The following is a 17222-nucleotide window of genomic DNA, read 5'->3' as shown; positions in this document are numbered from 1 at the left end:
GGCACCTACATGCTTCTCACATTCGGGCTTCTAATGAACCAGCTAACAAAATTCCTCAAAATGTGCTCTAGCTTTGCTATGTTAGCTTGTTATTTTGCTTTGTTACAGGTATAAATTCAGTAGTAGAAGTGCATGCAATACTGGACAATACTAAGTACAGATCTGATGAAACATGTACCTAGGAGGGAATATATAAAATGCAATCCACAGCAGATTTCTGGAATAATCTGAGGAGACATTTGAACCTAAGGAATCTCTGTCTTTTAGCCTGTTTGCTGGATTTTTCATGGCACAGACTTTTAAAGCTGAAAAAACACCACTTCTTCAGAAGGGCTACCTATTACATGTAATGCTATAATAATAATGCACTACAGCCAGAGAAGGGAAGCTGAACAAATTAAAAGGTTTAGTACCTGGTTACATTCTGAATATAACTACAACATTTATAAATGTTTACACTTCTTATATAATTGTTTAAAACAAAATAATGTTCAAGGGTACAACTAGATTCTTGGTGGTGTGTAATCGTACACTAAAAGCACTTGCAGACTACTTCACAGCTGGTGCGATTATCTCACAATTAGCAAGTTTTGTCACATTAATTTAACTGGCATTTTTTATTTGAGCTGGTGAGGAAGGCAACAAAAAGGCCAACAGGTCTACTATTTCAAAGTACAGTAGTATGCTATATCAAATATAATATCTATACCCCAGTTACATTAAATATGTAGTTTGAATTCCTCAGAAGACCAAAACTGTTTATTAACACAAATACATAAATATGTTTCTGTATGTTTATACATGTTTTTAAATTTACATCTAGTGTCTACTGGGTGTTCTACATACTCTTCACAACAGTAGTTCTTCATAATCAATACCATTTGGGATTCAAATAACTAGCCTGTAGCCTTCTTTTATAATCATTAAAAATATCTAGTTAACAGAGTAGGTCACATCCTCTTTTGTATCAAAGCCAGCAGCCACCCACTTTTTTCTGCTATACTCCATGAGAAATAGGAAAGAGATAATGAAACAGCATAGGGAGCATGTACTACATACATGAGTCTGAAGAGGAGAAAAGGAAGGAGAAAGTGAAAATTACTGGCATTTCCTACCCTTGGAAAAATAGCAATACTTATTTTTTATCTATCTGGGACTCTGAAAGATTTACGTCAGTCAATAAAATTAAGGAGAAGCAAGAACACCTGTTTTTATTGACACTCCACCAGGCAGCTACTTTACTGAGAAGTCAAAAGGAAATCTATCACAGCTCTTGCCACATGTTAACAGAAGCTCAAAAAGTTATCCTGCATATAAGAAAACCATATGCTAAACTATATGTTTAACCATGCCATCCTTCCCTCCGACTAAAATTCTTACCCCCAAGAACAAATAAGAGGGTGGAAAATCCCTGAGATGCTTTCTGCACTAGCAGTTAGACTGGCTGAATATTTAAGCAGAAAACAGCTTTAATTCCAGAATTTTGATTCAGAAATATACAAGCACTTTGGTTCCCAATTACTTCTGGAGGAAAGAGTCTAAAACCTTGCTAATTTTGGAAGGAGGGGAAAACCTCATTGCCATTATAACAAGGAAACCAATTTACCCAATAATATTACACAATTAGCAGAAAATGAAGTTGGAAGGTACATACTGGTCCATACTGCCAGCCAAGTTCAATTTTATTCATAACCCAAAGTTCATGGATGTTCTCTGCTAATTTTTCTCTTATCCTTTCCAGGTGGGGAGGCAAAACGATCTAAAGAGAGAAGGGAGAAAGAGGCTGTTACAAATAAGTTGCTTGACAGTGCCACCCAGACTTTATGGCTGGCGAACTTTGGATAAATCAGCTGCCCAAAGTGAGCGAGAATTCTTAGATCAACAGACATACTTTAATCTGTGCTCTTAAGAGTTCCAGAGTGGGACCAGCAAGGGAAAACAGTTCTAAATTCAATACGGCCAAATGGCATGAAATACATTTCTGGCAGATGACCAGAAACTATCCAAACTGACAGTATTTCTCAGCTAAAAAAAGCTAAAAATTTCAACAACCAGTGTAATTTTCTAAAAAGCACTTCAGCCAAATATTTCCAATTGAGAACTACGCTCCAATAAAAAAAAAAGATAGATGACGATGACAGCTGACAAGGGAGATGAGGATAGCAAGACACCCTATCTCTAAAATTTGAAATTAGGTAACTACTTCAAAACCCAGAAATCTCAAACATACAGTTCCGTAAATCATGGTAATGTTACCCTAATTATTAGTATCACAGAACAATAATTACATGATACATGCAGAATGCCATATTTAGTGCATATTGGCAGCAAACTAGCTAGGTTCATTCTTTTTTATGATTTTCAGAAATGAGTTCCTAAATATGGTAAAACCTGAACACATAGTGTCCAAAAGTCTGCATCCTCCAGAACTCTGGTCAAGTGTAAAATGAACTCTTGTGATCTGTGATCAGAGACAGAGCTCTTTGCTATCGGAGAAGCTGCTAAAGAATTACTGGTCTTTTTAACTAAGGAAAATAAAAGCAAACATAATTTCAATGCATGCCATTTACTGCCTGTAGTGAGTCAAATATTCTCTGTAACCTGCAAGCCCAGCAAAGAAATAGGGCTGAATCTGGTCTAAACCTTTTTACAATGATGCAAGGTCCACTGTATTTTAAAGTAAAGAGCAATAAAATTGTCTAGTAACAGAACAGCAGTAACCAGTGAAACATAACAAAATTCAAATACTCTTCTTTTGCGCACTCTAAATTAAGGGCAAAACATATTCTTCATTATAGTGCTTGTGAGCCAAAACATATGAAATTTTTAGTACGTACTATAAGACTTTACTACGCCTTTGAATTTTTTCAAATTTTCAACTTCTAGCAATGAACTGTACCAACCAAATCCCAAGAAAAAATCAAGTTGGAGAAAAGCTGCAAACTCAGTCAAGTTTGAATTAACACAGGCCTTTAACTTCTGTGGTTAAGAGAGAAAATATAATCTTTATTTTCCCTACCTGGCTGGTATCTACAGGAACTGGGGTGAAAGCTGCTTGTGACAGAGAGATAGTTGGGCCCAGTAGGTCTCTTGTATAGCTGCGATCCTGCTTGTACTCCCGGCTGTGCTCCACTTTCAGTTTCTCTTTTGGTAGGACAGCTTCAAAGCAAGGAGCATACCCAGGTGGAGGAAGGAATTTGAACTCTCCATGACGGCCTCCAAGCAAGAAACGTACCCTGTAAATATTAGAGTTAATTTTGATAACTGACACCTCTGCTGTCAAACGTCATCAGTTTGTGGGCCTAAAAACTACTGAACAACGTTAAAGAAAAAAAAAAAACCTTACTGAACACTATTAAAAAAAGTTACAACTTATTTGCATTCTTGAACTTTCTACTTTCTCTAATTAGTGCTGGAGTTTAGGAAGTAGTAGGTACTAAAACGTGATGAAAATTAACCCCTTCTTTCTCTTAGTTAATTTCCGCTTCCATAAAAGTATTCTAAATAGGAGAGAGCGACTAAAGGAGAAGAGAGAGAAAGATAATAATCAGTTTGCTTAGCATGCCTATGAAGTAAGCAGCGGCCTTCCTAGTCTTGGAAAGGAGAGGTTATAACCCAGAGTAACCAGTCCACCACCTCTGAACTGTCTCCATTGAGGAAGATTTGAGAAAAGAGCCTGAAAACTCAGTAGAACATGATTACGTCTTTCTGCCACAGAACACTAAATCCTTAGGACACAATACAAAAAAAACCCATACACTTTTTACGTTATCAGAAACCTAGGGGAAAGCATTATTTCATTCATTACAAAATGGTGAATTTCTCATGTTGTTTGTTACTGAAAAATTCAGTGAATGAGAAAACCATGAAGCAGCAATGACATAATACCAAAAAAGTCCTCCTCAGACCATTGTCATCCAAGAAGGAACCAAAAACAAGGCCAAATTAATACCTAGCGTTAAAACTGAATGATTTTGTCTCTTCTTTTATATCTACTGAGTGTCTTACGAGGTTGCTGTCAATGCTGTATCTGAGCACTCTCCAGAAGCACATTCAGCATGTGAATAACATGTCACATACTTCTCTCATGAAGGAGATACAACATCCATGTTTATAGTTTGCAAGCATCTTAGCATGCAGTTTTACCAGCATATGTACTATTTACACACACATATCTATTGTCATTGTATTATCTATGACAAAGTCTAATGCATCTGGAACAAAAGCTGGTGCATTCTTAACTTCTGTAGCATTTAACACAGTCTTAGAACGATCCCTAACAGCATAGCTCTGCTGCCAACAAAACTCAGCTTTCAGCCTTTACCTTGGCCACAGCTCTGCTAAAGTCAGTCCCCCTGCTGAAGCATCACAAACTCTTTTTAATATTACAGTCCCAAACTATTCAATATGTGGAAGGGGAAATCTGGCATCGCAAATGTGACTTGAAATTTTACAGAAAATCACTACAGCAATTGGAATACAGATTGATTGACCTCATATTAATACATCCCACTGAAAAGAAAGCCTGCCGCCATTTGTTAAGGAAAGGACAGATAATGCATCTTCAAACAGTGGTTAGTACCTCATAATAAGTGGGTTATGGCAAATATATTTTTAATAGTGAAGACTGATGCTTTTCTTCCCATACTGGTTAAAGGCAGTCCTGGAAGTGAATAAGTGGCAATATGCATTGTACTGTCACAGCTAAAAATTATAAAGAAGCTGTTTCTAAGCCCTATTTGCAAACCACCTGAATACACTGGTGGGCTGAAAAACAACAGATGCACCATCTCTTCAGGACTCCTTTGTAACTCTTACTTATTATCCTAGAACAGGAACTGTGCCAAAGAAGCAGATGTCAGAAAGGGCAATGAGAGTAAAGACAGCCAGGGAAACATTCACCATATTTATATCTACTGACAAAAACAGACTGGGAAAAAACTACAGTGGATGCTAACTTTATTCCTGCTGAGAAGCTGACAACTGGGAAGAAGAGGCCATCTATGTTGAAATTCTCAAACATTCCTTGAACTGGCTGACCATTTATCCGGAAAGAGATGCTGGGGGCACTCAGATCCAAACAGCAGCTAATAACGTCATCAGTTCTTAACAGATGTTGGTTGGGGGAGTTTACTGTCCGTGCTACGCAACCTATGGAAGTAAAGGAGATACATTTAGCAAAACCTCTGAGAATCATACAAGGTTTCACAGAAGCCTAAAAAAAGAGAAAGAGAAAACAAAGCAACAGAGCATGTATACATCAATTCACTAATATCTAACCTATAACATCCAAGACCTGATTTAAGTTTGCAATATGGTGAAGAGAAGCATACAATCAGATATCCAAAAATATAGAGCTATTTTAATCATAAAAATTAAAACTAAATTACACTTAACGTAACTGAAAGTAATTGCTGATACCTTATAATGTTCAAAACTCAGAAAATTAAATTTTACTCCTCACTGTAGTACAAGTGCAAATACAACATTACTGTGCAATATGGTACGTGGTATATCAAAATACCCATCTCTAGAATGCTTCATTATTCAAGATAAGGACAAGTACTGTACTTCAAAGTATTTGGGAAAAGCAAGGTACTTCTTGTTATTAGGGGCCAGATCATGGTACCTATATGGCATGATACTACTTAGTTTCAAAATCTGACCTAAAATAAGAGCATTTTTGGAGCATATACCAAAGACAAGAGCAATTCTGCAGCATATATATTCAGCAATATATGTGTTTTTCTTTACCGTGTCATGTACTAATTCTAAAGGACTATTCTCTCTCCTGTCATATTACAGCTATGCAAGCACACCTGCTTCCCAAGCGAAATAACGTACAAAAGAATACAGAAATATGAAATAGACTGTTTCTGGTATTTAAGAGCCATCTACACTAGAAAATTTATGGAAAAGCATGAAAGATGTATGAAAATAGCTCTAGACATGGTTTCAAAAAACAAGATTTGCAAGGTCTGTATGAGATAAATTGTAACACATTAAGAACAAAGTACTGACATTTTAGCTACGCTTTCACCTTCTGTAAACATGCAGGACTTAACTAAAAGCACTGTATTTCCAAAAAGAAGATGAAAAGGATATAACTTTTTAACAGAAGCAAAATGAAAAATCTCAATAATTCTTGTGGAGATAAATCTTCACACAAACACCCTCCCTCAAGGGGAAAGAAAAAAAAAACCATATTTCTGGTATTCAAGGTATGGAAAATGACTTTTTGATTTCTTGATATATGAAATAATAATCTGAAGACTGTAGGGAAGGTGCTCTTGTGCAATCAGCCCCTCTTGATAAGCTAAAGGGACAGGAATGCTACCAGACTTGTCCAGCTAAAAATTTCTTTAGCACAGTAAAGATCAGGACTGAAAAAGAATCACACCCTACACACCTGCTGATGCCAAACAATTAAGAGAAGTAAGAAATCCTTGTTGGAATGATACAGAAAAACAGAACATGAAAGAAAACTGCATTCTCTTTGAGAAGAGTTTATTAGAAGATCAAAACAGCAGCAATGATGTACAATGATGTACAAGAAAACTTTCCATAAATGTGCATCCTGTTTTTGCATCCTGGCTAAAGAGAAAAGAGCACTTTTAAAAAAGAAAAATTGTAAATTAGGAAAAAGTATGAAAATAAACATAATATATTTCTAAAGTTATAAAGCATAACAAAATGCTAAGGGCAGATGCATATTCTAGAAACAAAATTTTGTGAGCATGACTAAAATTTAATTCTGAACATCTCAAGACAGATATTTTTTGCTGAATACAAAACAAGGGTCCAACAAAATCAGTTCTACCTCTACTCCTGGAAGACGGTTCCACTGTGTAGATACAGTGCCTCCACTGTATCTGTGTATCTGCATCTGTGCCACAATCAACTTTGAATTTTGGGGGTGGTCAGTTCTCTGACAGACAGCTGACCACAGTTTTCATGATTTCTGTAGTTAAGCCAGCAGTATAAAATCTGGAAATCACAGCTTGATTGATGTGGCTTATGCCTCTGTACTAAGAGGCATGGAAGCTCTGAAAACCTGAAGAAGTGTAATTCAGATCCATACGTCTGTGTGGCAAGGCAACCTTAAAACCACAGGTCCTGAGTACTTGACCCACCTGCTTAACAAAATGAGCATTGCTTTTAAGTGCACATTCAGATTAATTGTTGTAGGTAGGTGGAGGAAAAAGAGGCAAATCACACTCCCTCAACTTTTGCCTTGACTACTGGCTGTTGACAAATATTCACCTTACAGGCCTATCTGAAAAACTTATTTTCAAAATTTGTGGTTGGGAAAAAGAAATGTTTTCAGGTGCTCTTGCTGACTCCCTACACCCTTCCAAGACAGGATGTCCTTAGTCGGTTTGCTATAAGAGTAGGCAGTTCCTACAAGAGTAGGCAGTTCTGTGAGAAAAGATGGGAATGACTCAGAGCCATCCTGAGAAATCTACAGAAGAACACTGCCCAGAGACAGAGCAGCAGTCCCCGGGGAAGGAATGGCTGGCAAGAGAACTACCTGCTACCAGTGCCACATTCCAAAACTCACAGGGCACACTAGAGAATAGCAGAGAAAAAACTCACAAGAATAAACAGGTGAGTTAGCTTCAAATAAATCACAAAAAGGGACACATTTTTAATGACAAAAATAACTAAACTCTGAAGAAAAAAAATAAACAAAAAAAACAGTGGAAAGAGTGGATAATTCATCTCAAAGTGTTCAACTTGAGGCCAGATGCCTTTCTAAAGGATAAAATGTAGCTAAATACAGACTACTGGGCTCTATGTGGGGCTGACTTTCAATAGAAATAAGTAACAGCTTGGGATGTACCATAGTGAGACCAAATGATCTAAGTGTCTTTTCTGGCCTTAGGCTTTAAAAATCAGTGAGTTTCACTTCTCCAAATCAGAGAAATAATTGCATGACTGAAGAAACAATTGTAAATTAAATGCAGTTCTAGCAAATATCTGTTTCAGAAAAGGAGCTCGTTGTTGCTATTAGTTAATGCAATAAATACTTTATGCTCAGAAGATTATTTTCAAAATGTCATTTTAGAGACTTTCCAAGATGCATCCTGCAATTGCAGGGAAGAAAGGATGTGATTTTCAACACTCAACTACTTAAAGTAATTCCAAGTTTGAGATGAATGTGTTTCATTGATCACAGAGAATGTCAATGAAAACAGAAATCTTCAAATTTACAAGCCACATCCACAATAGAGGATTAATATACAAAAACTGGAAATATAAAGGTGGTCTGACTTTTTTGCCTGTGCTGGATTACTGACTTGAGAGCCCTAAACAATTGTTAATTTATTATTCTGTGACACATCTGCATACAAAAGGTTCCTGTTAGGAAGAAATATCATTTTAATTTTAAGTAATCTTCTGTTTCCTCCCTAAAAGTGACCCTAATTATAAGAGTTATTTGGGTTGGCTTATTATTTTCTGGTCCTTTTCAGGTACCTCTGGTACCTTGTCAGGTAAAACATTTTACCTGACAAGCACAATTTTTTTTTACCTGACAAGCACAATTATGACATTTTTACTGACACCATTAATTTTGCATCATTGTTCTAAAGTAAATCTCACTGTACATGAGAGGCAAAACAGCATCCTAAGATGCCAGTCTAGCAGATCTATTATTACTTAATAATACAATCTTTTGGTATTGTGATTGGGAAAGTCTTCAGAAATGTAAAACACTTTTCTGTTCCAAGTGTTTTGAGGCCTCAGTGCCTCAAAATGTCAAAGACTGTCAATCATATGTACATCTGAAATGTCTCTCATATCTACTAATGAGCTTCAGAAAAGTTGCTCATATCTTTATAGTGGCATGAATTGCCAATCTGGGGAGCCTAACACAGTTTCCAGTCAGTTCTACTGTTGAACTCTCAAAACAAAAGCAGAAAAATTTTTGTCAACAAGATCTGACTGCAGAAGAACTTGGCATTTTCAAGAAGTTTGCCTCTGAGTTTAGGACTCTCCATATGGAGGACTAGCCAATCCAAATAATGTTTAGGAATCTTGTCACTTACGTAAAAAAGATTATGAAAAAGAGAACAAGTTCTCTTTCTTATTATTTTGATTTTGCTCAACTAACCCAGTTTGAAGGTAGAACAAGATTTGCGGAATCAACAGTAAATCTGAATAATTCAGGCACTAAGTCCAGCTTCCCTTACCACCTGTATTTGCATACAGAAAATACTATTAAAGATCAGATCGAAGCTTGGCCAGTGACATTCTAAAGATGAATACCTGACCAAACACACCATATGCAAGCCAGGAATATGATTATGCAAGTTATGAAACAAATGGTCAGTCTTAATGTATGTAAATAAAATATTGACATTACAAAAAAATTTTGTTTTAAAGTGTATGACAAAAAAGCATACTTAAAAGTCTTCATCACCTCTAAAGTATTTTTAAACTTTTAAACTAAAAAAGAATATTAAAAACCTGTAAAAAAGTCCTATGACTTAAATCTCTCAGGCTGTTCTAACAGTATCACACATCAATTAGAAATCCAAACTACTGTTTGTCAGGCTTCATTTTCTGCACCTTTGAAGTTTTAAAGCAAAGCTTTAGAGTTACTATGAAAAAAAAAAAAAACAGCCCCAGGCTGAAACATAAATTATTATGCTATCTGTATTACTTTGTATATAACAAATTTTTTAAACGTGCATTGTCAACTTAAAATATATCCTGATACGGGATGCTGTTTCCGGATGTTATTCCTAGTGTCAGCTGAAACTTCTGATTCACTTTGCTGCTGCTGAAACCACAAACTCACTGGAATTCCAAATGTACATCCTTGTATGGAAGAGGAAAAAAAAGAAAAAAAGGTACCATACCTGACCACAGATGCAGACCATCAAAGCCATAAGAATACAAATCATCACCAACACCGTTTCCTCCCCATTCTGCTCCTCCACCAGGATATGGTGAGTAGCCCTCTGTTGATGCCCAGCCCACTCGAAGATGAGTTGATTCTGCAGTCACAAAGGGCTCCAGATGGTCCACCATAAGTTCATAGTACCATTTTCTGTATTGGGCAGAGCCTTCACTAATCCCCAAGAAGATGTTGGGTCGCATGCTTGAACAGAAAGAATATAAGTGGATATTAAAAACTCACCTGAAGAATATGCACTACTGCAAGCTTCTTCATTTTGCTCAAATTTGCTTGTTTTGTCTGATTAGAACAGTAGAATTAAAATTCAGGTTTCTTTCTTTTTTTATTTTTATTTTTTAGGTTCGGTGAAAAATGCCCCATACAGTTCAAGCAAAAGTAACTGAAACGGTATCCTTACTCAGATAACAGTATTAATATTTTATTTGTTTAAACAAAAAATTGTTAAATTCTACAAACAAAAATGACAGCCATTCACCCATTGCCAACAGAAATGTTGGTAAATACATACTGCAGGTTTAATAGCAACCTGTGTTACATAACACCAATTATCAAGAGAATAACATTTACAAAGACACAAAAGTGTCAACCTATTTCAAAATTCTTTTGTCCCTTCTCCTTCCTTGTTCTAAGTTCTGTAAAATTCAGTTATTTGCAAAGGTTATACCAATCTTTAATATCAATTAAATGTTCCTGCTGATGATGGTTTCAAAGCACTTCACAAGCATACTTGAAAGACAAAAATATTACTGTGCTTACTCAACATATACCTAAATAGCAAACCACAGTCATACATTTAAAGGTCAGGAGGGAAAAAAAGAGAGAAAAAGACTGCTCTTCTAATCTGATTTTTGGGGTAATACTGCATCTAGAATCTCACTAACAAAATTTGTCTCCAGATTTATTTCTGTTTCAGCTATGTATTAAGAAAGCCATCCAGTTTTGACTTAAAGCCTTAGAGGAAAGTATCCAATATCAGTGCAAGGTATATTTCTCAACGGTTGATTATCCATATTGTGAAAAATCAGTCAGACTTCTAGGCTTAATTTATCTAGTTTTCACTTCCATCTACTGGACTGTGTTATAACTTCTGTGCTATAAATATTTTCTTTCTATGTACAAGATGCCTAATCAACACAAAGGTACCTCCAAGCCAGCCCCAGCACATACTGTGCATTCCTGTGAAGGGAATGCTGGGGGGAAAGAAGGGTTGATAGGGGCTATAGAACACAAGTTAGTATAAAACCAGACTTCACTGATTCAATTGCTTATAGAATAACTTGTTTTATCACATAAGACTAATACACTTTCTTTCTAGAAGTATATGAGGTGTTTTTATGCCAAAATTTTGAGTATAGATACTGTTCACTTTGCTACAAATTAAGCATTTAATCTCCTTAAAAATACAAACAAAAACTGTTTGACAAAAGCTGTCTTCCAGAAACATCATATCGTTTGTAAATTATTTGTTACCAACAATCATATCTTCTATCACTGAGCACAGTATCAGGTATATCATGACTTTTCCAGACTCTACAACCTAATCAACTTAATAATCCAATCTACCCCTTTTAAATATATGTTTGTGATTATAATTTTCCAGTCCCCTGGAAAAGTACATTAAACATCAGTCTTAGAGAGTTCCTTTGCTAATTATTTTTGGTGCAAGCTATCCAAGGCTCATTTTATCACAAAACATTTTCAATGTTTAATTGGTCTCTCTGGCTGTTGAAGAAATAACCTTTTCCCTTATCACTACAAGAACATGAGTGTTTTCATTCACATCTTTCTAATGCAGAGTAGAAATATGTATTAACTACATGTGCCTTTTCTGCAGCCATACTTGGGAAAGACAGTTTTACCTTCCCTGTAGAAGATCCAAAGCCATGATACAAGTTCAATCAGTCCCCGTATGTTTTAATTTCCTCTCTTGCCTTTTTAATAGAGCTTTTCATTAGTGATTTTCATTTACCAATTGTTCAAATTTATTGTCGATATGGAATTATTGCTATTACTTTCACAATCTTTCCATGTATCATATATATTTTGGCATGTATTATGTGGGGGTTGGAGGGTTTCACAGGTGGGTATGAAATGTATGAATGAATGTATTAGATATAAAATTGTCAAGCTCATTTCACCTTTGGATTTGGATTTCTTTTAACCTGAAAAGGCCTTCTTATATGATACGTTTGCAGAATTTTTATGCTTTTCAGCATCTAATAAAATCCTTTGCACTCTGAATTAACATTACTATTTCTGTGTTTTAATTTTCCTTCTCACTCAGTGACTGAGGCTTTTTTAAACAGACAGAAGTTGGAGGCAGAGGAAGATCCCATGAATCTTCACTTAAAGTCAGATTCTTCCGACTCAGCATTAATTCAAACTCTTGATAAAGTAAGTGCTCACAAGATCACCAACATTGTAGGAATAAGGCAATCACAAACCACTGGCTGATGATACTTTGACAGAACAGCTAGATCAAGACAGTGGAGTACACTTTAGAAAAGATTCTAGAATTTCTGACTTAAAGCAGTTTAGACCTGCTTTAGCTTGCAGCAGCGGGCTATGATTTATCCTTTTATTTATCCTAATGAATAAGAATATTACACATAGCATTTAAAATCCTAATAAGAATAAAATATCTTAAAGAAAGTTTTGGAAATTAAACAGGTTTTCTGTAGTGACTGTGATTTTTTTTTTTAATCACAAGTTTTACCCTGCTTTGTTCATAGATATAGATCATTTTTTGTTTTTTACCTGCTCACATGGTTGACAAGACGTGTCTGTAAAAGCAGATCTCTTCCTGGCAGGAGATTGTCACAGATTAGATGTTGATTAGACCGCACAGCTACTCTATGACATACGCAGAGAGAGCACAAGACATCCAAAACCTGGAAAAAAAAGAAAAGATTTGTTTCATCCTAAATATTTTTCTTGCTAAGAGTTAATAATCAATATGAACCACTTCAGGCAAAATAATACTATATATCTTTTTTACTGGAATACATGTAAGGGCTCTCTATGGCTATGAAATTCATCCTACATAGTAATTTTATTTTGCAACAACTCTGAAATTCTCCTAACAAAATTAAAACATACTCTCCCTGCTTCCCTTCAATTTTAATGAGTATCAATGCTATCATCAATAAGAAGGTAATATCTCCTTTGCTTCTTCAGCCTGCCCATACTCCTTTTAAGAAAAGTTTTGTTCCTAATTATCAATACACTATTAAAGTATTTGGAATCTAAGTTGTACACAGAACAACCTGCTTTCTTTGTTCATGAATGTTCGCTTAAACATAGTTTGTCTCTTCTTTGCGCACCTTATGGTTTCTTCCATGTTTGTCCAAAAGACAGATAATTGATTTAATGTGTCCTTCCTTAATAATGTTTAGAGCTTCTGGGCTTTCCACCAATACACAGTGTAAAACCTCTAGAATTCCTGGGAGGGGTGAGAAGAAAAAAAAAAAAGTGTTATTCATGGCATATATAAAATCATAACTGCACATGATACTTCCTAATAGATTGCCCTGCAACACACAATAAGTTTCAAAAATCATTGTATACTATAAAAAAAAAATTGTTGTATGGATGTTGTACTGCTAGACTTCCCAAAATAAGTCCATGTAGTAAAAATCAGAAAATATGAGAGAAAAAACATAAATTACCTTGAAATTTCATTGATAAATATGTGATGATCAATGCTCACAAACTAAAATAAACCAGGTAAAATATTGGTCCTGTTAAAATCTTCGGGAGAAGTCGCAAGGGCTCCAAAAGGCTAAGACTACACACCATGTATGTATTACATACATAAAAAAGTCTTTTCATATTTACAGTTTTCTGTCTCCCCACAGGATACTGTATGATCCACTAATGGAATCATATACCTCTGAATTAGAGGGCAGAGGTAAATTCCCAGTCTACTGCACACCATGGATCATTTTCTTTGTGTATACAACAGCTATGCTGACAGCCAACAGTCATGTTGTTAAAAGAGCAAACAAATAGAAACCAGCATGAAGCCAAGATGTGCAAGAAAGAACCACTAAATCACCTGTGGCATCCCAATTAAATGCAATTACAATCCCCAAAAAGCAGCAGTCATTGCCATTAAGAATCATCAGACTTAAAATTGTTCCTTGCAATGGGACATTAATATGGGCTCCCATGTGTACTGGATCAAGTCACCACTTTCTTAAGGAGCAAGACAAGCATCAAACATGCAGTTCATTACTATTAGTTGCTACTGTTGTTGCCACAGTGAGAGAAGTCAGAGCACTGAGGGAAAGCTGAGAAGCAGTCTTAAACCTAGAGATATGCAATTCCTATTCACATTGTACTCCTCATATCATTCTGTCCTCATCCCCGTATTCAAGCCATGGTGCCAAACATTCAACTTAACCCTTGCAATGCAAGATCAACAGCATGAGTCTTCTGCTCTGTGCCAYGCTCTCTTTTACTGGAACAGGGAAAAAAAACTTTGAAGACTTAAACATCAAAGACTAAATGAACATTATCTATTAGACCCAGCTTTCATAGCAACTACTTCAGTTACTGTAGCATCTGTATCAAACACATTTTCTTTCAAGGGCAAATTCTCTGCATTTCAGAAAAATGCATATGACCGTACAATCTGGTTTTGCATGATCCACTTTTAGATTTGTCTATATTAAATAGCTGGACCTGTTTCAATTTCATTGGAGTTGCTCAAGGCAGTCAAGCAGAAAGTGTYTGAATATAATACAGACATCATGAACAAGCCTTGCACAGTATGATACACAGAGTTTATGATAAAGATGGGTGAAAATCCTTTCTTAATGATTGACAGATGAAAGGAAGCATATATTTTCAGGTCAGCACAATGACTTCTCTAATTTCATACTATTGAATAAAAATGCACGACCTTAAAAATAGTATGTCTTTTACTCAAAAATTGATGTCACCTGTTTCCTAAAATATTCATTTGGAGGATATTAGATTACCAACTTGCCCTGTTCTAATTTTTGTTCCATATGGTTTAATGCCTTTAAAATTTTAGTAGGACTAGTTAATCCCATCTGGAATATTTTTTCCAGACAGAGACAGACTAAACTAATCTTTATTTATGCACTGAAGAGACAGCTGAAGCACTGACATTGCATTTTTCACTCAGCTTCTCCTGTGATATCTCAGTTCTAACATGGCCAACTCTCAGACACGTTATTTGAACAAATCTTCATTTTCTTACTTTTGCTTCAGCTGTGATCAGGAAAGAATAAATAGGGGCTGTACTTTTCTGTACTAGCTTCTATTTCCCAAATCAATTTCCAATCTAATTTGTACACTTAACTCCTACAGCTGTTGTTTATATATTTAACACCTTTATTCTGTTTTCACAACCTCTTTAATTCAAGGATATGAAAAAAGTGAAGATTAGTATTTTTACTGACAGTAGTTTATGGCATCAAATCTTTATTGTAACACATTCAAGAAAATACCTGTAGGATGTAACTAACACAACTCTGATATTGAAGATGAATTTAATTTGGCTTGGACTAACAGATCTTACTGTTTCTTCCTCACAAACACTGCACCTTAGAAAATCAACCAATTACTTTAGGTGAATATATGCAGTCATTATTCTTACTTAGAAGGTGTAATACAATGCAATATTTCTCCCCACTCTAGACCTATCACTGCAAATCAAAACAGTGAATATCCTCACTCCAGTCCAGCACACAAAGCTTAAAACTTGGCAGGCAAGCAGCTCACTTAAATTACAAAAGACTATTTACATACTAAAAACTAAACATATTTTACCTGTCAAGATAAAGCCCAGAGCAATTAGCACCTTGCATAACTGACTCCCTCAAAACCAGGAAAACTCTTAGGTATAAAATCAGCTTTGCAGACAACATGGAAGTTACATTACCAGAATATATGGTGAAAGAGCTGAAGTGGCCTTCAGAAGAATTTTCTCCAGAAGAAAATTCAGGACAACGAGCATTGCAAATACTAGCACCTCAAAATTTTTGCAGTATGTCATGAGCTTCATTATGCAGTAAGACTGCATCATTAGATTACTCGGCAGTTTATAGCATTCATCTCATACCTTACCATAATATCATAAACATAAACATTTAGGTTCTAATTTTCAAATCTTTCAGACAAATTTTAAAAAATTAATAGGAACTGTGTACCACAATTTTTAAGCTATTGTAAGGAATTTCATATCGAACCTCCAAAAGTTTAGCCCAAAGTTATGAATTACGTCAAAAAATCCTAACCCTGAGAGTTCCGGAAGTAAAATTAAGTTTCTTAGAAAATAATTTCACTGTGAACAACTGGGAAAATACATTAAAATTAAGAAAGTTACAGTCAAATCCCTTGCAACCGCATAATTGTGAGAACATCCTCCGTAGATCAGTGCTCTCAAACCAAAGACAGACTATAGCTGAGGAGAGATCTAGGCTGTGATTTTGCCAATTTTTAAATGCCTGTTTGCTTTTAAACTCCCTGTGACTGAAGTGAAAGCAAAAAGACTGAGGCACGTGCAGAGCAGGTTACCCTAACAATAATATAAACATGAACTTTTTGCTACGACGTCTATTCAGATAGGATCTCTACACCTAATATACTAGCTACAGTGACAGGATAATCAGCAAATCTCTAACTGGACTCTCTAACACAAATTGAGAACACAAGTATCGGTACAGCCTTAGCCTCCTATGTTCCTGCTGCCTCGCATCCTGAGCAGTTCAAGGGTTCACAGCATAAGCATATGTGGGCTGAAGGAAAACAGAGCTTCCACCCTAGGGCCACAGTACTGCAGCCAAAGCAGGAAAGAAAATTCTGTAAAATATATTATAGAAGCAAGAGAGCTACAAGATTGAGGGATAAGAACAGTCGTCACAGGGAAATGTTTCAGGTGTAGACAGGAGGGACAGCTTTTCTGAGCTGAAAATATAGCTCAGAATTATTGCACACTGAYTAGGAGTAGAGTAAATGTTAAACGTAGTAACCCAAATTCCTAGCTTGATTAGATAACATTATGAGCTACAGATAAATTGCTGGATGTATCATAAAACTTCTTGACACAGGTGGTGGAGGAGCCAACAAGGAGAGGTGTGCTGCTGGACCTCGTACTAACAAACAAAGAAGGACTGGTGGAAGATGTGAAGGTYRGGGSCTGCCTTGGCTGCAGTGACCATGAGATCGTGGAGTTCAGGATCCTGCGAGGAGGCAGCAGGGCACCAAGTAGGATTGCAACCCTGGACTTCAGGAGAGCAAACTTTGGCCTCTTCAGGGACCTACT

The 17222-nt window shown here is 36.0% G+C and overlaps 1 protein-coding gene across 1 annotated transcript in view; it reads right to left on the bottom strand.

The window, feature by feature from the left end:
• RYR2 (ryanodine receptor 2) overlaps positions 1–17222 on the bottom strand; it is a 479557-nt gene that overhangs the window by 215420 nt on the left and 246915 nt on the right. Inside the window, exons 19-24 of the mRNA XM_026085098.1 lie at positions 13249–13367; positions 12683–12816; positions 9867–10108; positions 4959–5151; positions 3020–3236; positions 1655–1759 (exon numbers count right to left, since the gene is read on the bottom strand). Of these exons, the coding sequence (XP_025940883.1) occupies positions 1655–1759; positions 3020–3236; positions 4959–5151; positions 9867–10108; positions 12683–12816; positions 13249–13367 (1010 nt within the window). The remainder of the gene's footprint in view (positions 1–1654; positions 1760–3019; positions 3237–4958; positions 5152–9866; positions 10109–12682; positions 12817–13248; positions 13368–17222) is intronic.

The sequence above is a fragment of the Apteryx rowi genome, unplaced genomic scaffold (assembly GCF_003343035.1).
Source record: "Apteryx rowi isolate R43461 unplaced genomic scaffold, aptRow1 scaffold_66, whole genome shotgun sequence".
NCBI lineage: Eukaryota > Metazoa > Chordata > Aves > Apterygiformes > Apterygidae > Apteryx > Apteryx rowi.
Note: the sequence above shows the minus strand (reverse complement) of the source record. Positions and strands in the feature narration are given on the sequence as shown.